Below are 20,541 nucleotides of genomic sequence, written 5' to 3'. Positions count from 1 at the left end.
TCATTTTTTGCCAAAGATAAGTTTGGTCGGAAGTATTAGTTCTACCGGTGCTGGAACCGGCTGTACTTTGTCATAATCTTTTTCGCTATTTGGAAATGATTGATCTTTTTTTTACTTATAACCAGGCTTCGCAGTTTACAAAACGAAGTGGTTTTGACCTTATAGGTTTCGATATATTTTTCAAAAAAAGTTTCAAAGGTCCTTAAATAAGTACAGAGCTGCATTCATACATAATAATACATTTATGAATGCACTTAGGTACAGTGCTGATTTAAATTATCCGGACAAAATGAATAAAACTTGAATTTTCAAACACGTTTTTCTCAAATTGGGTTAAGATTAGACAAAAACTGAAGAGAACAAAAGTGGCTTAGATTCCATCAGAATTAATATGAAGCAATTTTTTCTCCGAAATTCTCAATCAAAATTTTACCCCAAAAATGGGTCATTTTGGTTTTTTTAATAAATCAAGAATTACGCTGAAACTAATTCGTTAATTGATGAGGAATACATATCACAAGAAGCCTCTTACACAGCCCAACAAAGTTCTAGAAGGGTTAAATCTCCGAAAACCAGTACAAGAGAAAATATTTTGGCTCGGTATTCAAGAAACGTGATTTTACTATATTAACCCAAAATCTTTGATTTAAAACAAATTTTAAACAATTTGCTCCAATTTTTGGAGATTTAACCCTTCCAGAACTTTGTTGAACTGTGTAAGTGGTTTCTTGTCATATAAATTCCTCATCAATTAACAAAGTAGTTTCAGCGTAATTCTTGATTTATTGAAAAAGCCAAAATGACCCATTTTTGGAGTACAATTTTGGTTGAAAATTTCAGAAAAATGTTGCACCATATCAATTCTGATGGAATTCTAAGCAAGTTTTGTTCTTTTCACTTTTTTCTTTTCTTAACCCCATTTGAGAAAAACGCGTGTTTGAAAATTCAAGTTTTGTTCGGTTTGTCCGGATAATTTAAATCAGCACTGTATTTATGCACTTATGGAGTTCAATTCAAACTCAGTTCAAAATTTGAGTTAATTTTGTTCTCTCCTATTACGAAAGCAGAAATGGTGCGAAAAAAAAAGAAAACGGTTTCTAGTTTCGAAATCGGATTTTTAGGTTTCCCGGCGGAATAAAAATTAACCCATCAAACATGGGCTAATTTTATCAAAAAAGTGTAACTCTTAAATTGTTCTTGAAATGCAAAGAAGCTTTAACCTGATATTCTTCGAAATTTGAAAGCTAAAAGTCGTTTACCCTTGTGATAAGCAAGGGAATTGCAACCGGATAATAGACTGGTCTCTGTCAAAAATTTTCAATCACTTTTTTCGGTTTCCTTTTTCTGATTATTTTTTTCAACCATCTGTTCGCTTTGTTTTTGAACTCGTCGTATTTTTCGGAAGCTTGAAACTCCACGGCGTCTTATTTATCAAACTGTAAAAGATTGTCTTATCTAGCAGTTTGTGATATTTTTGTTTAACAATTAATGCGAAGGTAAGCTCAGCATTGCCTCCATGTTAAAAGTATAATATCATTTTTCCTTCTCACCGGCAAGATCAGGTACCTCAAAAACACGAAAAAAACGTTTCTGAGTTTTGGAAACATTTGAAAAAGTTTTGGAACGTTTTTCAAAGATGACTGTGGTGAGAACTTTCTGTGCTGTTTGCTTTCTGTTGAATTGTAAGCTGTACTTTTTTTTGACTATTTCAGATTGAGTTCGACGGAGAATGAATCAAACCATGTGCAGGATTTGCGCAGATCTAAGTTCAACGTCGTACCTCCTGTACACAGGTAGGATAATTTTGCTTCAGAAAATATCAAATAAGCTAGTAGTGGAAGAAACCGAGTCTGGGAATGTTTTCCCCACATTTATGGCTTTAATCTTTAAGGTGAAGCTTTTTCAAGCTTTATGCTAAGCGTTATCTAAGAGTTTGTCTTCACACGCGTAATTTTAATGGCTGGGTTTTTGAAAAAACGAAGCCTGAAACTAAGCTAAGTGCCTCAAAAGCAGACGGTGTTTCTTAATCAAGGATTTTGCAAATTTCTACATCTACTGGATTGGATAGAATAAGATTGGTTGTATGCAGAGGAACTGAGATCATTGCGAGGGGGATTGGAAGCGGATTTTTAAAAAGATTACAAGATTTCTGAATCTCTCCGGGCTTGTCTAAATATTTCAAAAAAAATTGGCGCACGTTCTTTGTCAAATTTAAGAAAAGTTTTGGTTTGTTGGTTGGATGTAAAAGTAATTATGGGAAAACTCTCTTTCGGTGGGGAGGGGTCGAAACATCGAAGGACACGTGTGTGTTTCAGAGGAAATTGGTTTCAGCGGAGAAGAGTACGTTTAAATAAATACGTTATTGTGTTGTATTTAGATCATTTTCTCTGGAATCTGTTACTAATGGTGATCGAACTCAGGTAATTTTAAGCATAATAGTAATTTTATTTCCTCCCATGTGGTAGATATTAATGTGATGTTTTTTATTTAGAACCAGAGTGTTTTCACTCCTCCCACCTACTTCAACAGTCACGCAGACCAAAGACGCCAAAATAGACAGAAGAGACAACATGCAGTACCCAACAAGTCAATATCCAGGTACCTGGATTTATATTTCTATACTCATGATTAGCTTTTCTTTTTTTTATATGAATTTATGTTTTTCAGTTTCCTGTCTCAGAGAAAAGCACAAGAAGCTGAATGGAGTCAAATATTCTCAGAAGACGAAGAGTTGTATACTCGAGGAGGGGATTCTTTAAACTACAACAAACGGGGTCAGGATCCGTACAAACATCAGGGAAAGGATTCTCAATTAGGAATGTACAAAAGAAGAGCAATGGAAGACAAGAGAGGAGCGCCGAATAGTAACTTCAAGTGAGATGAATTTCATTTCATGTCTAGTTTTTTTTGGTGCTAATCCTCCATGGGTGATGATTATTTACAAGAATATTGTTTTGATCGTCTTGAAAAAATATTTTAAACAGGCGAACATTTTCCGGGGAAGTTAAATGTTTATCTCCAGTTTGCTTGATTTTGATTTGGAGACTCGTATGTTCTTTAGCATTTTGGACGATGACCTAGCACCCACCCCCGAATCACAAGTGGAGAACCGTAGACATATCCGGCTGAGGGAGAGGGAGAGATTTGATCCGAGGAAAAGAGGAAGCCTAGAGGAGTTCGTAGACAGACTGAGAAACGAAGTTTGTGTATTATTCTTCTGTTTCTTATTCTAGTATATTGGTTTATTGGTGAAGTATAGTGATGGTGGGATAAAATGTATCAAAATTTAAACTGATGGGTTGACTAGGCTATCACGAAAGCGTGAGCTAGCTCTGGTATTGTATTGTGGTCAGAAGTTTGAACGAAACTGTAATAGGCTGATTTCTGAATTGTGTTAGCATAGATTAGCCCAATATTGAAGGTCAGTCATTTGCAGGGCATGGTAAATGTTACGCTTTCGCTCATGAGCAGATTTACTCAAAAACTTTGTTTCAGAGACGCCGAGATCGCGAAGAGCGTCAGTACTCACCAAGTCTGAGATACAAACCATTGGTAAGTGAAGAGGTGCCCGAACACAGTGGTTTGAGCCATTCAACCAATCGAATTGGATCATTGCTGTCTAGTTTACAAACTTTGTTGAAGTGCATAGAGATATCTATTACAAGTTTGAATAAAAAATAAATAAACTTCGACATTGAAGTATGAGTTGGTCTGAAAATTGGCTGTTACAATCATTAGTTTTTGAAATATGTAAACTAATTTTTTTCATTTCGATCGCAATTTTATTTTGTGTCTCGTTTTGCAACTGCCTCTGCTATATGCGTTTCTTCTTCATCTGCATGATGCCAATAATTTTGAATCGTCAAATGAATGATGGTGTGCAGTGTGCTTAAATTGTTTAGAACCCAAACCAATACGAATCTTACCCCTCAGAAAGAGACCATGGCTACGAATATATGAATGGAAACATGCATGGGTTGAAATCACCGTTGCCTTATGAGGGCGACTCAGCTGTAATGTCAATAGTAGATGAGCTTGTTTGGGACACTTTGGAGGAAGACATGGTTCCGGATGTCCTCATAGAAGTGTTCATGGAAGCCAAGGACAATCCAGATCTAGCAAATAAAACATTGAAAGATGCTGAAAGTATCACTGCCTCAATGGTGTGTTTTTATCATCTTAGAATCATTAAGTGTGATTTGCATGAGAAATATGCGTGTGAGTGTGTTAGTTTTTGGAAATTAAAAGGAAAATAATTACTCTTGAAAGCATATACTTTTCTGAAATTTTCAAACGCTTGACTTAGTTCAGGTTGTCAAACAATGTGTGATACGTACCATGCGCCTCTAATTTAATAAAAATCTTCGATTGTTGAGAAATTTACTCAAAGCGAATGCAATTGTTTTTTATATACTATTTGGGAGACGTTATATACTATTCACGATACAATATTATAGGAAACTTTATGTTAACCTTTGCTTCAGGAAAAGTTTCTTCCGATGAAGACAGGAGCTGACCCCTTTCAGTCTCAAAAGAGAAGCCTCAGTCCCCCCTCACATCACTACCCCTGGATCAGTAGACCTAACCTGCACCCCCCTCTACCACCCGCTGTGAGGTCGACTGAGGATCCAGCAATCAAAGCACACGACGAAATGCTGTTCAGAAGAACATTTGGTGAGATCACTGAATTAATTGGAGTTCAAATAGAGTTCTTGTAAGAGTTTCAATGAACAGCAAGGGGCATTAAAATCAAGAAAAAAAATAAAAGAGTTTTTATGGGGTTTGAAATTGCGTTAAAGGTTAAAAGATGTTCTCTGAGACTAATGATGCCTAGCCCAGATGGAGTAATAACCGCGTAATGTTATTCTCGGAAATAAGAATAAATTTCATGGATTTGCGTTTGTGTTCAGATCAGATGGTGACTGTGCCTATGGTAGCAGCGACACAGATAAACGAAGTGGAGACCATTGCAGCAGAAGTTGTCCAAGAGACAATGCCGGACATCGTGAGTTGAACTAGAAATTCGAACCGGTTTTTATTTTAAAATGAAATTATGTAAAAATAAAAGTTAACAAATGCGCTTTCAAAATTTAGATAAGGTTTAGGGGACGAGGACGAACTATATTAAGCGACCATTCTCAGAAACTGACTTTGGGTTCACCTTTAGTCCTAATTCACGTTATCAATTTAGACCAACTTCGTCTAATTTCTTGAAAACTTCATTCGCGAAAAAAAGCGTCATTTTGAGGGAACCAGAAATTTCGTGTTAGAAAAGAATTCTATGGGACTCATTAAAAAACTGTTTCTGAAGCTTTAAGAGACATGAAACTTACCTGGTTGACTCTTTAGTCTTGCGATAAATTTTTTTATCAAACTGGTAAAAAAATGTCTTTGTGACTCAATACCCATGAAGAAGATTCAAATGCCTGAAGAAAAGAAGTTTTTTCCTTTAAAAGTTTAATGGATCGTTTATAGAAAGGAGGTGGTATAGTCGTAGTGTGTGTCTGTAGATGAGACCTAGTGCAACTATGATTTATCTTATCGTAGGTGCGTGAGGCCATTTTCGACGTTATCCTCGAAGACTACATAGAGAATGATCTGTTAGCCGAAGTGATCAGAGAAGAATCTCGTGACGTCACAATAGAGACGTTGAAGAAATTAGACAGCAGAGTGGAGTGGAAACAGAGAAGGGCTGTGAATTCATTTGCGAAAGATAAACTAGTTGACAGTTTCAGTTTGGATCACGTATTGGATCTAATCGCAAAGAGCGGCAGGATTTACACTGATGATATGCACCGGGAGAAAATACTTGACGGTTAGTTAGGATTCAAAATTTTTACCTAATCGAACGCGTATTATGCTATTTTTAAAAAATTCTAACCGTAGTCGCGCACATTAAAGCTTAGTTTTTGGGCTAAGCTTGTTTTTTTTCAGGAAAAGTCTTTACACAAGCAAAGCTTGTGTGATAGTATGAAGTCTCTTTTTTTCCAAACTAAGTCGCAAATTTTAGTGTTAACTGCCCTCTCAAATCTGAGTTTTTAGTTCAATGAATAGAACGGTTTTCCGAAAACTAGATCCCGAAAGAAAATTTCCGAAAACTAGCCTCAAATCTGTTTTGAGAGGCTAGTTGTGGAGGTAATGGGTAGTGGGAAGCTACCCTGCGTGAGCGGCCACTCACAAAATTTTATTTTTACACTAAAAGTCATCGCCCTCGGAAGATTTTGGTTTTTGACTGGTTTTTAAACTTTTCGAATATTCTCGAAAACTACCCTGCCATATCTAAGATTTTGGTTTCATTTCAAAGAACGGGTTGTGGAAAGCTCATTTGCTTATGCGACTACGCCCATATTTTTTGACACCAAAAGTTATTGCCCTCGAATTAGTCAAAATTTTGATTTTTTTAACTGTTTTTTGAAAGTGTTTGACTCCTCGCTAGAACTACCCTCCCAAACCTGAGATTTTGGATTGAATTGAATTTATAGGTTGTGTGAATTCATTAGCGCATTACCGGCTACGCTCTATTTTTTCAACCAAAAAACTATGATTCTCGGAAATGTCAAATTTTTGCAAAAGGTTGTTGAAACAAAAGAATTTTGAAAGTCGATTTTTATAATTGCTTATTACCAGCTTGTTAGACAAAAAAGTTATGGCCTTCAAACGATTGAAAGGTTTGAAAGTCAGAGAGTTTTTTTTTTGGAAACTTATTGACTTAACGCGAAAACTACTGGGCCAAGTCTCATGTTGTTCTATCGAGAAACCCGGTTTTGGGAATCTTCTCTGCTTGAGTGAGCAGAACCTGCTTTTTGCAGAAAAAAATTATGGATTTCGAAAAAATTTTTGGTTGTTTTTAGAACTCTCGATCGTTTTTTTTAAATTTTTTTTTCGAGTTTTCATAAAATTTATCCAATCAAATCTGATATGAAAATATCAATTTAAAGAACCGTATTCGATCAACCTAGGGAAAACCATAAGAGATCCCCCGAAGATGTTATTGCTTGTTAGTCTAGTTCTCTACGGTTGATTCAAAATTGACTTATGTAATTGTAAGCCCGCGCAATGAATTCTTGACCACTCTTTAATTTTTGACGTGTATGAAAAGACAACCAAAACTGGGAAACAAAACGAAACTAAAAGACTATTCTTGACAAAAGCCTCTGTGTTGATATGTTGTAGTTTTAATTGAATAAAAAAATCTAATATGATCCGTTTTCGCGGTTATATTCGGTCCCGATTTTCTCAAAAAAAATTATCATTAATAATTCTGCTTAACTTTTGAGCCAGTTTTGTCCTCTTTTTGTCTGAAGTCAACCTTAATTGAGAAAGAAGCGTTTTAAATTTCAACTTGTATGCGTTTTGTTCCGATATTTAAAATCACCACTATTACTTTGATTAAAAAGTGCCCATCGCGAAATTTTTTTGAATATTACAGAATTTCAAGTGGATGTTTTGTTCTGTGAAAATCAAAAGTTGAAAAAATTTGAAGAAAATCGATCGAGTTTCTGGGTTCCTTGTGCTCGAGACTCTTTCGAACATTTTGAGAGCTGATTTTTAGTCGCCTTGAAAACTCATTTTTAAAATTGAGTATGCTAATGCTTCTGGTATGTTTCGACAGTTGTTTAAATTTATCAAGAAGAAAAATCATTATTCGCTCAAACAAATTGCATTTCAGTCCAACAACTCTAGTGTGAATTCATCAAAGAAATTTAATGAATTCATGTGTGAAGCAATTGACAAACGGAATTATGGTTTTGCTATGTATATTGACTTGAAAAAAGCGTTTGACACTTTAAATCATATTTTAATTGCAAAGCTGAAATGTATTGGTTTTCGCGGAAAAATTTTGGACCTGTTGAAAAGTTTTTTAACTGATAACTGATAGATATCGATAAGTCGAAATAGATGACAAAAAATCTGAATTCAAGTCAGTTTCGTGCGGTCTACCCCAAGGCTTTGTTTTAGGACCGCTACTTTTACTAATGTATATCAATGATTTGACGCTGTCTTGCTAGGAAGTGGAGAATGTTTTGTTTGCAGACGATACTGCAATATTCCATGCTGACAAATTGAACATTGACCTTTTTGTTGAAAATATAAAACTCTGCGAAAACTGGTTTGAAAAGAACTGCTTAAGTATCAACGAGTCAAAATGTCAGTACATGATTTTTGGGAGAAAAAAATCTGTTGAGCTGGAAGCTTTCGGAAGATAAAGAAAATCTTTTGATTGCTGTAAATACTTAGTTATTTTGATTTACAAAAGTTTCAAGTATCATACTCAAAAATTGTCAAAAAAATATCAAAATTCGGTGGTTTTGTTTACAAGGCTAGACATTATTTTTCTTGAACAAAATGGATTTTACAGATTACCAAAACTTTGTAAAAATTTTGAAATTATGTTTACGATAATCAAACAATAATTGATTTGTTCTTCAATTAAGGTTTACCCTTTTTTGAGCACGCTTCATTTCACCACTCAGGTGTCACGTTTATTGAGTAGTATTACTCTGCGGGAAACCCACCGTTCAATGTTAAGGGATTAAACATTTTGTTATGAACGGTAAATTAACTCAAAGTTCGACAGTTGTAATGTAGATAATTGGGGTGGATTTAGAAGGTGGAGAGGTGAGCGGATTCGGTCCCCTCGCCACCCAAAGAGTACCACTTTTGTACTAATTTTTGACATTCAATATTGGCCGGGCCCTTATAGTTTGAGTTGCGCCTTTGGCGCCATTATGTACACACGTTGAAGGAGGACGCACTGAACCTATTTTTGTTTAAAACCTTCCAAAAACGCATGCCGAAAAACTCAATTTCTGGTCACAGCCTTTTACAACTTGCCTGCGGCGCCTAAATGGTGTCTATTTTTGGTTAAGTGGTGTCTATTTATTGTTTAGGGGTAATGAATGCAGTGACTCTCTTATTTAGGTCTCAGTGATTTTTTAGGTTTCACTTTGAAATTTGAATTTTTCGGGGTTCGACTTCAGATATTTTTTTAGTTCACCTCATTTCCTTTGTTAAAAGGAAGACGAACTCCGCTATCGCAGAGCAAAAAGCAAAGGTCACGAAAAACGTGATCGACTTCTAGTTTCGAAAGTGAAATTTAATCACCAGATTACCCAGCGAAATAAATACGTATTGATCCAGTTTTCCAGATATAAATTTTATCACAAAGGGTCAAATATAAATTGTTTGTGCAGTTCAGAGAGCTTAAAGGGCATATCTTTTTCTGTAAAATTCGAATGTTGAGGTTTGTTCAAAAAACAAGTCAGTTTTTTCTCTTTCCTTGCGTTCATTACTCTTTTCCAACTGTCAGTTGGCTATGTTTTTGGGTTTTAACTTGGAAGTGAATTTGGTCGACCTATAAAAATGTGTGTTTTCCTAGATCGATGCCTGTTTTGTATGAGTTCATCAGTTTCAAATATTATTTTTTCGTGTATCGCAAGTGATACCAATTACCAATTTTTCTTCACATAGTCTCTTTTCAGACTCCTTCGGAGACAAATGGCTTTCAGGTATAGCTTTGGTAGCCTTTTTTGGTATCAGTGTGTGAGTGTGTGTGTGTCTTTATCATATCGTGCATTTCAATAGAAACTAGACAATTTGTCCAGTTGTATCGACTGTACTGAGTCTGTTTCTGCTTATATAAATATTTGAGCAGCAATTTTAGTCTAAAGTTTTCCAGTGCCACACAGTTCATTTGCGTTCAGGGAATTTTTTTGTTGTGCTAGTTTTCATTTGAATCATGCAATTGAATCATTCATGCAATGAATCATGCAATTGAATCATTCATTTGAAAAAGCAATTGTTAAAAAGATTCGATTGAAAACTAGAAACAACTTAAATATAACGAAACACTTATTTCGCAGATGTGATTCTGAACCAACTTCTCTCCCAGTTCCTAAACGTGAACAACCAACTGCAGTCGACAGTGAGAAATGGACCTCTGAGGAGACTACATGAGAAGATAGTGTGTGATGTAGCCGTGGATGTGGTGCTGGAGGAGCTGGAGGCACAGCTGGATGAAGATATGGAAGACTTGCACGAGTACGAGACAAGCCTGGACGACCCCAGGATGCTGGAGCACAGGTGGGTCGGGTCTGATTTTTATTTGAGTTCAATAATATTTGTGAACACAACAGAATTGAACACAGGAAAGACCGGCGGGTATTACTGCATAACGGCTAATTGTCCGGCTGCCAAATTAATGGAAGAGGGCCATCTATAAAAAGCTGTTAAGGTTAAACGCTTAGGATATTGTTAATTTGAGTTAAGCGAGCTTAAGGTCAGCGTAGTTTTCTTCGAACAATCTGATGCTGGAAAGTATATAGCTTGTATAGAAGGAATCGCTGCAAATTTTAAGGCTGTTTATACTTTTCATACCAGTTTATCCGCGTTTATTGAAACAGATTTTTTTTCAGGTTCTGTGAGCTTTTAAAATTTAAATTAATCGTGATGAAAAACAAGAGTTCCATCAGCTCGGTTAGATTAAAGTTGATATTTAGAGTTAATCACAATTATAATTTTTGCGGGTGATTAGACTTCCTAAACGAGGTCCACCTGGATCTAACTCGTGGGAGAATGATGAAAGGTCAGTCTTTTGCTTGACATGGGTGATGTCAAAATTGTGGAATGAAACACCGTTTGAGAAGCATGTTGTTAGAATAAGCATAGCATGACCTTTTAGAATAATCATCTTTGTTGGCGCCTTGAAGGTAAAAGTCAAAGAGTTTCGGACGCTAGTTTGACATCTAAAACGAGGGCTACCTTTAGAGTGATCGTTTTGTTTGCTTTCGAACGTTCGTTTGTTCGTCTTAGTGTGAAAGTATGCGATTTCGAGGATCAGTTTAACATGCTCGAAATGCTATCTGAACTAGTGGGTTTAACATTCAAATTCAAATAGTTTTTTTTTGCTAGCTTAGCATAAACCAGGTCAATTTAGGCGAGGATTTAACTTTTGCAGTGTTCGCATAATATTCAGTCAATAAATAAGAGTATGTTTTAGTGTTAAAAAATCTGTTTGTTGTTTGTAGTTTGAAACTGGCTGCGGCTTCCGAAGCACTTCCAGATGGTCTGAAGGAGTGGATCAGAAGTGTAGACGCCTCATTTGCACCTCCAAATGTACAGACCAGTCGAAGTAGGAGCCAGTTACCACCGGCTACCAACAGGATGAGTAATCTGGAGAGATTGGACGAAGAACAAAGTGAGTATTTGGGCATATAAGGGCATATGATTTGAAATCGCTGTTTTCAAGAAAACCAAAAAAAATGGGTGGTATGGGATTCGAACTTGCGCTATATTCTGTATCAACCGGCAGTAGTTCAAAGTACATCGGGTTGGAATCAAATTATCGTTCTTAAACAAACGAAGCATAGGGATTTGCCAAAAAATAGAGTTTCACATAGGTGTTTTTCAAATTAATTATTTTTTTAGCATAAATTGAAAGCAAGTATCCAAAAATTCAATAACCTCGACTAATGGACTAATGTCTAACCTATCTGAGCAAGCTTTTTTTAAAAATAACTAATGAATGTTAACCAATTGATGTAAAGTAACCATACCGAGTTTGTCTAGTTTTGTAAAAAGGTATTTCTGTCAAATCAAATATAAGGGCGGATCTAGGATTTTTTTCGAAGAGGGGGGATTTTTAAAAATGTTTCAAGTTTTTCTCGACCTTTTTTTTTTTAGGTCGGCCAAATTGATTTTTTGAGCTCTCCCAAAGCACTAAAAAGTCCCTGTTTTGGCCCAATTTTCTGCGCCGCAGCCAAAATTTAGTATCAAAATTAGTATATATTGGCGCCAAAGGCGACTTCGGAAAATTTTTAGGGTCCGTCACCAAAAATGGATGTTTCAAAATATTATTTAGTGGGGACGCAGGGAGTCGAATCAAAGTGGAGTCGGCAGGGGGACAAAGTGGGGGCAGCAGGGGGTCGAATCCCTGAGGAGGGATGTCCCCCACCTAAATCCGCCCCTGATCAAATATATGTCTTTAAATTATCATGTCTGAAACGTTTTTAAGAGTCATGAACGTAGTAAATACTCTCACAATGTGATTTTTTTTTTCCAGGTAAAAGTCTTAAAATTTGTTCACGCTAAAACTTGATTTTCGCGGTTTTACTTCTGATATCTTTTCAAGTTCTTTTCATTTCCTGTGTTGAAAGGAAGACAAACTCCACAATCGAACAGCAAAAGAGAAAAGGTCACGAAAAAGGTGATCGACTTCTAGTTTCTAAAGTGGAATATAATGTTCAGATTTCCCCGCGGAATAAAAAAAGATTGCATATTGATCCAGTTTTCTCAATATGGGTTACTTTTATTACGATTGCGATTATACTTTATTACGCAGCAAATTTGCCTAATGTTTAGGCATTTTTTAAAAACTCAAATTAAAAAAAAACATTCAGTGCAATCTAGTTTTGGGCAAGTAATTGAGTTCCAAAAAGTTTTGCATATTTTTTGATTTTTTCATATTTATTAAAAATTTTTGAAGTTACTTTCTTTATAAATTCAAGGAGTGTTTTGTGCATTATGTGCTGTGGTAAAAAGTATGTTTGAGACGACAAATCCCAGAGGTTCCATTCCAATCGGGACCTTGTGTTCTTTGTGGAAACTATTTTTTTTGTGGATTTTTTTTGACTTTCGTGTCTGATAATTTTTGTCGTCTTAGGTCCCGCAGAAAGGTCCCGATTGTATTGCTAGTAATTTTCCAGGAATTTTTTGTCCTTTTTTCAATTTTTTTAACTTTTTTGACCAAAAAAAATATTTTTGCTAGTAATCATAGTTTTTTTTTTCTGGTAATCATAGATATTCATTTTTGTATAGCAAGTGATGCGAAGCTCCACTTCGCCGCTTCGTCAAAAAGTGTCAATCATAAATTGTTCTTGAAATTCAAAGAGCTCTAAGGGCATCTATTTTTTACCTCGAAAGTCGATTTTTTTGTTTCCTCGCTTTCATATCTCTTTTCCCACTGTCTGTTAGCTATGTTTAATATCTTCAGCAAACAGTAAGAACGCTGCAGTGCCTGATGATTCAATTAGTCTGCCGAATCATGACAACCCACTTACTGTTAAATCTGTGACGAATAACGCAGATGAAGAAGACTCGTGGAATTGGCTGATCAAGCTACAACAGAATTAGTTTAACTTAGAATTGTAAATAAATGTACATTTGTATCATTTTCAATTATATTATGTATATTTAATAGAGATATATTTCTATCAGAACTTTTAGCTCACCATTTCAGTTTTCTTAACCACAACCAGAGTCATGTGTCTCAAAACAAAATCCGAGCTTCAATTATTTCAGATCGAATTGAAGGTAGTTCGTTTTTAGCTCAGTTCCAGAAAATGATCATTGCAGATAAAACATTATCTGTTTGATTAAAACGTGCGAACTTGTAAAATGAATATAAGTGAACTGTTATTTGGTCGAAAATGCTTCCCAGAAAAAATTGACTCTCGACACATTTGTGGAAAGCGTCTGAATGTGAGCAAAAGTCTGTTCCGCAAGACCCTATTCGGACACCACGGCTGTGTGAACACTCTTTCCTTCTCTAAATCCGAACGAATCTTTGCAACTTCGGGCGACGACAGACGAGTGTTACTATGGGATACGGAGAAATGCATAGGAGGTTTAATTTACATTTTGACTTTCCAAACAATCGAACTCAGGTTCACGTAAAATAAACTTTTATAGCTTTTTCGAAATCTCTATTGAGGTATTTTTTGCTACATATTTGAAATATTGATTAGTTATTGCTTTTTAGGGAGGCATCCAAAACACATTGTGGAAATGTGTAGCAAACACGACTCAAATGTGTTCACGACTTGTTTCAACTCGGACGAATCGGTAGTGCTCTCAGGAGGAAACGATGAGAGGGTGAGAGACTGAATCAGAATTGGCGGACGGTTGTAAGGAAAATTGCTGAATTAATTCTTATAACTAGAGGCATTAATTTAAAAATCATATCAAATTGTCAATGGTTTCAACAATTTTTGGATGGTATTCGGAAAACAAAAGTATTGCAACAAAATTATTAGGTTCATTAACACCGATTGACTGATAGGTGCTCTCTCACGACGTGCAGACTAACACACTGATTGGCGATTTCACATTCGAAGGAACAGAAGTGCTCTTCATAGACTCCCACCCATCACTTCCTTCGCAGAGTATGGCAGGGGCCTCGTGTGGGAAACTGATCACGATAGACCAGAGGATAGGTCAGAATGGGGGAGGGACTGGAAGAGCGCCTCACAGTACTACTGTTGTGAGGGACGATTGCATATACTCCAGTTTCAGGCTAGTTAGAATCCAGACTATTTTCACCAAAACCGTTGATTTTATCTTTTATTACGCTAGCGAGCTGCTAGTGTTTTAGTACGAACATTCTTTTTTCTAACTTAACTCGCAATTAAAAGTGTTCATTAAAAGTGTTCACTTGTGTGCTTTTTTGCCATAATCACGATCTGCAGCATTGGAAATTTCATAGCATCTGTTCTTGGATTTATTTGTGGCTAGTGATTGTGATGGACTAAGCTTCCGGGGCTGAGTGGTTAGTGGGTGAGACTCTTTTTTAATTTGGTGCGTGAGACTCTTTTTTAATTTTTCGTATTGCACTTTTTAGAGCTCTTCGTGTTCTTGCTAGTGCGAACCGCAGCTACGCCTCTGTGTCAAACTTGCAAAAAAATCTAGTTTAAACTATGTCTCTTTTGTCAATTTCAGATGGTCTATCAAAACAATTTTATGTTGTTTTTGTTTAGTTGTGATTCGAAACGTTGTGATGATTTTCGTTACATTATTCTTTGTCCTCCTTGAGACTGATAGACAATAAATAATTCAACTTCTTTCTATTATTGTTTAAGAGTCAATGAGTAGGTTGCGTAGGTTACACTCTTATATAGATCGCGATGGTTTTTTTTTTTTTTTTTTTTTCGTTTCAGGAAAATTTTGAAAATTTGTTCAGGCTCAAATTATTTTTTCACGGTGTGACTTTTTATTTCTTTTTAAGTTCAGTTCATTTTCTTTGTGATAAGGAAGCAAAATCCAATATCGAACAGTGAAACTTAAAAGGTCACGAAAACGTGATCGACTTCTACAGTGCTGATTTAAATTAACCGGACACAACGAACATTCGAAAATTTATACGCATTTTACTCAAATTTGGTTAAGATTAGACAAAAACTGAAGGAAACAAAAACTGCTTAGATTTTCACCAGAATTAATATGGTGCATTTTTTTAACGCAGTTTTCAACCAAAGTTTTACCCCAAAAATGGGTCCTTCTGGCTTTTTTTTTATCAAGAATTACGCTGAAACTACCAAGTAAATTGATGAGAATCTTATATCAAAAGAAGCCTCTCACTCAGCCTAACAAAATTTTAGAAATATAAAATCTACAAAACCTGTTTAAGAGAACAAACATTTGCTTGATACAGAAGAAGGTCACTTTTACTAAATATAACTCATAATCTTTGCTTTAGACTCAAAATTTTTAAACGTTTTACTCAAGTTTTTGGGTATTTTACCCTTCTAGAACTTTTTTTGTTGGGCTGTGTAAGAGGATTGTTTTCATTATATTATTCTCATCAATCAACTTGGTAGTTTTAGCGTAATTTTTGATAAATTAAAAAAGCCAGTTTTTCGTTTTATATAAAATTTTTGAGAGAGTGAGAGTTTCGAAGAAACCATTGAACCGTTTTAATTCTACTGGAATTCTAGCAACTTTTGTTCTATTCAATTTTTAAATAAGTTTAACTCAACTTGAGAAAAACGCTTTTGAAATGTCAAACTTGATCATGTCCGGACAATTAAATCAGAAAATGGAATTTAATTTTCAGTGATAAAAAATTTACCTATTGATCCAGTTTTCTCAAATTGGGTTAATTTTGTTGAAAAAAAGCCAATAATAAATTGTTATAAAACTTCAAAGAGCTTTGAAGACATCTATTTTTTCTTTGAATTTCGAAGGTTGCATTTTTTCAACAAAAACACGTTTTTTTTCTGCTTAATTACGTTCATTGACTCTTTTCCAATTGTCTGTTTGCTGTATTTCTAATTACTGTGTTTAGATGTGTGAAATATCTACCTAGTGACCCAACCTATATTGCCACGGCCAACAGTATTAACGGCCTTGCTCTCAGAGACACGAGAATGGACAAAAACAAAGTGGTGATGCAATACAGAAACAGAAGCAGACGCTTCGGTGGGTAAGAGTCTAGTACACCTCGTTAGAGGTTGTTGTAACAAGGAAGGTTTCAATCCGTTCGGCTATTTGTAGCTTCGGCTGAAAGTGGCGACATGATGCACTGTACGTTCGACGCGACAGGAACCCGACTACTGGCTTTGAGCGGACGAGAATCGACATTGTATCTTTTCGACCTTGATTGTCCCGACGAGCCGAAATTCACGTTTGCAAGCCGGGCTTTCTTCAAAAGCGCGACCACGATCAAAGTGTGCTCGTTTATGGGCCCAAACGATGAATATGTTGTCTGTGGGTCGAATGATTTTAATGTGTATGTTTGGAAGATTCCGAAAGATGGTGCATTTAAACATGTGAGGATCCCACATATGCAGTTACGAGGTCATAGGTCAATTGTGAATCAGGTGTCTTACGCAAAGAGATTCAGTCTGCTGGCGACTTCTGGCACAGAGAAAATTGTTAAAATCTGGAGTCCCTTTTGGATTAATCATGGTTTGTTGATGATATTTACCCCTTGCGATAAGCAGGAGTATTGCAATCGAAAAAAAAACTTTTTCCCGTAAATAACTTTGTTCATAGGATTCATCTCCTGCACTGATTCATTAACTGGGCCTTTCTGTTTCAACAGACGTTTTTGAGCATGTTAGGATTTAAAATATCCGGCCTTATCGAAGTTTGCTTTTTTATCTTGGTTGTAATTTTATCAACTCGATTTGTCAAAATTTCAGCTTTTTTTCGGCCATACAGGTTTCGGCTTATTTCATATTGTTTTAGTGGTCTCTTATTGCGTCGTTTGATGACCGAAAAAAGTTTTCGTGTGCATGTGTTAGAGGTGAAGGGGGCTTTAGTTTTTTAATTAGCTTAGAATTTTTGGAGTTTTTTTGGCATGAGGAGTTTCTGCTCAGCTATTTTCGGCTTTCTTACCGCTTGGTAGTACCGCAGTTTATGTTGTATCGACTTAGTCAACTTATTTTGCGTAATTTCGAGACCAAAATATATAGCTTTGTTGCCGCTCGACTAACTTTGTTGCCGCTCGGTAAATCATTTTCGTTTTTCAAGGGCTGTGTATGATATTCATTTGATACAAGTATGAAATTTTTGTTGCTGTAATTTTTCAATTTGTCAAGTTATTTTTTCAAGTAACTTTTTTTTCAAGTAACTTTTTCAAACATAATTTTTCCGACATTTTTTTTTACTTGTCTTCTTTTTCATTTATTATTTTGTAGCGCAATGTGTTTTATTGCATCGCGCATCTGGTGTAAAGGTTACCCAAGTGGCTGAGACGGCAAAAGCTCGTGGTTCGAAACCGGCCGGGACCTGTTTTTTGCAAACTAGTTAATGTGCTTTTTCGGACTTTAGTCGGTCTGCTTATTTTTTGTCGGTTTTGTTTCCCTATCCCGAGTTTTTAGAGCTTCCGCTTTCTTCCAGGTCGCTGTTGAACCAATGCTTGAGACGACAAAGCCCGAGAGTTCGATTTCAGTCGAGACCTGTTTTTTTTTGCAAACTGAAAATTTTCAGCTAGTTTAGTTTATTGCCTGTCTGCTTGTTTTTGTCGGCTCAGTTCAGCACAAAGGACTTTTTTGAAAATTCGGCTTCTTTCTGGCATTCCCGAAGCGTTTTGTAATATTTCTAATAGTGCGTTACAATTTGGTAACAATTTTTTTATAGTTTTTTTTGACCAACGATTTCTTGAAGGCGGCTTTTTATTCAAGTTTAAAGTTTCTTTTCATTTGGTTTTTATCATATTTATTCATTTTTGTATGACAAGTGGTGCGGAGCTCAGCTTCGCCTCGGTCTCTAAATTTGGTTCTTCATGCTGACGAATAGTGTGTAAGTTTTGCTCCAGAACCACTGAATCTACGATATTTATTTTGAAAGAAATAAACTTACAGATAGAAAGGGTTAACTGATAAGCATTTTAGTTTGTATAGAGCGTTGACATTAAAGGCTACCTCAGAAGCTACATGAGCTTTTCTTTTAGAATTGTATACTTCTTTTTAGTGTCCCGAAACAATCATTTTTGTCAAATTCTAGGAATGGGCAGTATTGAGAAGGAGGTAGGAGTTACACGGAAGGTGCGATACAACTACGACGACTACCTCAACTTCATCCTGCACGAGGGACCCATAGACCACGACTACCAGTTCGGAACCACCGAGGAGGACCAGAGAATACTGGCCCTGTTCGACCTCGAGAGGGGAGGGGAGGACGGTGATGGTGACTACAATCAGTTAGTACTTGTTACCTTCCCATATAAGCTGGTCGGCGTAAGAGTTTTTCTATTAGTTGAATTTTTTCGGCCTCGCACAGTTCCGAAAATAACGCATGTGAATAACCCAAGTGAACGATCAGCACCCTAATACTAAAACGCAAATTTAAGCTGATTTAAGCTGAAATTACAAACTGCTGATTTATGATTGGCTTAAAGAGATAGCTCGTAATCAAGTGAGTGACCTCCCTAGATTAATTCAGGGAAGAGGTTGTTCACTTGGTTTATACTAGCTACTGACCTCCCGACTCGCGATTATTAAGGTAAATGGCCACTGATAGCTGGTACGATTTCAACCATATTTTTAATCTGCTAAGTTTTTGTCAGCAGTTCAAGTATAGCAGCGTTTATGAGTAATGAACGTAGTGAAGACTATTATATAGGTCCTGCTGATTTTTTTTGTTGTTGTTTTTTTTTCAGGAAAAAGTCTTAAAATATTGATGTACTTAGGTATAATGCTTTTTTTTTTGAAATCATTTCAAATTCATCTGCTGAAAGTGACGTAAATAGTACTCTCCAAATACGAACGTGGAAATGGCGTGAAAAAGCGTGAACGATATTTCTAGTTTCGAAAGTAATTTATTTCCCATCGGAATAAAAACTTTACCTATTGGTCCAGTTTTCTCAAGTTGGGTTCATGTTATCAAAAAAGGGCCAATCATAAATTGTTGTCGAAATTGAAAGAGCTTAAGGGGCATCTATTTTTTTCTTTGAAATTCGAGAGTTGAGATTTTTTCAAGAAAGTCAGTGTTTTTAGGATTACTTGCGTTTATTACTCCTTTTCAATCTTCGATTGGCTATGTTTTAATATAGAAATAGGAATGAGTGAAAATATAGAATTAAGTTGTAATTTAAAAGGCAGGAGGTTCATGTGATTTCTTTGCGACTGTGTAGTGACAATGATCCCGCCGTTGAAGAAGGTGCTGCATCCGAGTTCAATTCTGCAACAGCCTATTTGGACGGTTTAAATGCACCAGGTCAACCGGGTTCAAGTTCATCGACAGGCGGAGATGCCTCAGATGACCTCTACTCTTTCGACTGGCCCCACAGCGAACAATCGAACAGGTGTGCTTTGAAGTTACCTTCAAAAATTTCTCCCTCCCCCACGGTTCGTCCTGCACGGAGCAGGCCGGGGGCTAATAAAAAAAAACAAAAAAAATCGTGTAGCTAATTAAGGGAATATTAAGGGCGTGTTATTTGAACATTTAAGAACTAATTTTTTTTGTACTGATTGCAAGAAATGCCCCCCAAAGCTGAAAATCAACTCAATGTACCAAACATAATCTTGAACTTACGTTATATTTTAGTGAGCCTGATCCAGAACCTAATATAATCGGGCTTGACTCATCTCTTGACTCAATATCACCGTCACATGGAGATGACCCGACATTTGCAATTTTAAATGAGCAGATATCTAGCACAAATACACCTGGAAGTTCTATGAGTCGTTTAAGAGGATCGACATCTGATACCAGCAGCGATGAAGGCTCTGAGTCTACAGTTGTAAGAATGAGAAATGCTAATCGGAAAAGCAAACGAAAGAAATAATAAACTTCGATCATTTTGAAGTCTGATGAAATGTGACGGGATACGAGATACAGTTAGCATGACGTTCGAGGCTCTCGTGACAAAAGGGTCAAATGAGAATATTTGAATGTTTGACGCAGGCTCTGGGAATAGAGAGCGATGAACTTATTAAATAGAGAAACTAATTTTGCAGTTGAAACATTAAAATGATATTTTTCAGTATAAATTAAACATCAAATCATATTTTCTCTTGCAAAAAGAAAGGGTATTGCAACTGGATACTAGATTTTCATCGTAAATAATTTGTTCACTGAATGGTGAAAATTAAAAATGGCAAAATTAAGCATGTTACTATGTCTGTTACTGGAAGGCTTTTTGCCATTCCTGTTTGATAAAACAATTCATGTTTGATAAAAACAGGTATTTTTACGCTTGCGATTAGCAAGCGTTATAAAACCGGAGTATGTACTTTTTTTCCGGTTAAAAACTTGTTTAACAGAATCAATTGATGCTCAATTTCATTTAATTTCAAAAAACACTACCATATCTAGGTA

At 36.0% G+C, this 20,541-nt stretch overlaps 2 protein-coding genes across 5 annotated transcripts in view; both read left to right on the top strand.

The window, feature by feature from the left end:
- LOC134851453 (uncharacterized) overlaps positions 1 to 13,217 on the top strand; it is a 326,278-nt gene extending 313,061 nt beyond the window's left edge. The window contains exons 4-17 of one of the 4 annotated variants that reach the window (XM_063867553.1): positions 1,713 to 1,793; positions 2,378 to 2,420; positions 2,492 to 2,598; positions 2,668 to 2,874; positions 3,062 to 3,200; positions 3,496 to 3,552; positions 3,903 to 4,163; positions 4,485 to 4,674; positions 4,911 to 5,005; positions 5,548 to 5,815; positions 9,864 to 10,083; positions 10,535 to 10,585; positions 11,028 to 11,197; positions 12,992 to 13,217. In XM_063867553.1, coding sequence (XP_063723623.1) covers positions 1,713 to 1,793; positions 2,378 to 2,420; positions 2,492 to 2,598; positions 2,668 to 2,874; positions 3,062 to 3,200; positions 3,496 to 3,552; positions 3,903 to 4,163; positions 4,485 to 4,674; positions 4,911 to 5,005; positions 5,548 to 5,815; positions 9,864 to 10,083; positions 10,535 to 10,585; positions 11,028 to 11,197; positions 12,992 to 13,131 — 2,029 coding nt within the window. In that variant the 3' untranslated portion in view covers positions 13,132 to 13,217. Of the gene's footprint in view, positions 1 to 1,712; positions 1,794 to 2,377; positions 2,421 to 2,491; positions 2,599 to 2,667; positions 2,875 to 3,061; positions 3,201 to 3,495; positions 3,553 to 3,902; positions 4,164 to 4,484; positions 4,675 to 4,910; positions 5,006 to 5,547; positions 5,816 to 9,863; positions 10,084 to 10,534; positions 10,586 to 11,027; positions 11,198 to 11,427; positions 12,334 to 12,991 lie in introns of those variants that run through there. The other 3 variants (XM_063867555.1, XM_063867556.1, XM_063867554.1) reach the window with 3 other exon arrangements.
- The window catches only part of LOC134851455 (DDB1- and CUL4-associated factor 5-like), a 333,286-nt gene extending 313,056 nt beyond the window's left edge, over positions 1 to 20,230 (top strand). The window contains exons 2-9 of the mRNA XM_063867557.1: positions 13,301 to 13,624; positions 13,760 to 13,872; positions 14,060 to 14,292; positions 16,061 to 16,194; positions 16,270 to 16,683; positions 18,226 to 18,421; positions 19,355 to 19,525; positions 19,768 to 20,230. Coding sequence (XP_063723627.1) covers positions 13,396 to 13,624; positions 13,760 to 13,872; positions 14,060 to 14,292; positions 16,061 to 16,194; positions 16,270 to 16,683; positions 18,226 to 18,421; positions 19,355 to 19,525; positions 19,768 to 20,008 — 1,731 coding nt within the window. The 5' untranslated portion in view covers positions 13,301 to 13,395 and the 3' untranslated portion in view covers positions 20,009 to 20,230. The remainder of the gene's footprint in view (positions 1 to 13,300; positions 13,625 to 13,759; positions 13,873 to 14,059; positions 14,293 to 16,060; positions 16,195 to 16,269; positions 16,684 to 18,225; positions 18,422 to 19,354; positions 19,526 to 19,767) is intronic.
- The last annotated feature ends 311 nt before the right edge of the window (positions 20,231 to 20,541 follow it).

The sequence above is a fragment of the Symsagittifera roscoffensis genome, chromosome 7 (assembly GCF_963678635.1).
Source record: "Symsagittifera roscoffensis chromosome 7, txSymRosc1.1, whole genome shotgun sequence".
NCBI classification, from domain to species: Eukaryota; Metazoa; Xenacoelomorpha; order Acoela; family Convolutidae; genus Symsagittifera; species Symsagittifera roscoffensis.
Note: the sequence above shows the minus strand (reverse complement) of the source record. Positions and strands in the feature narration are given on the sequence as shown.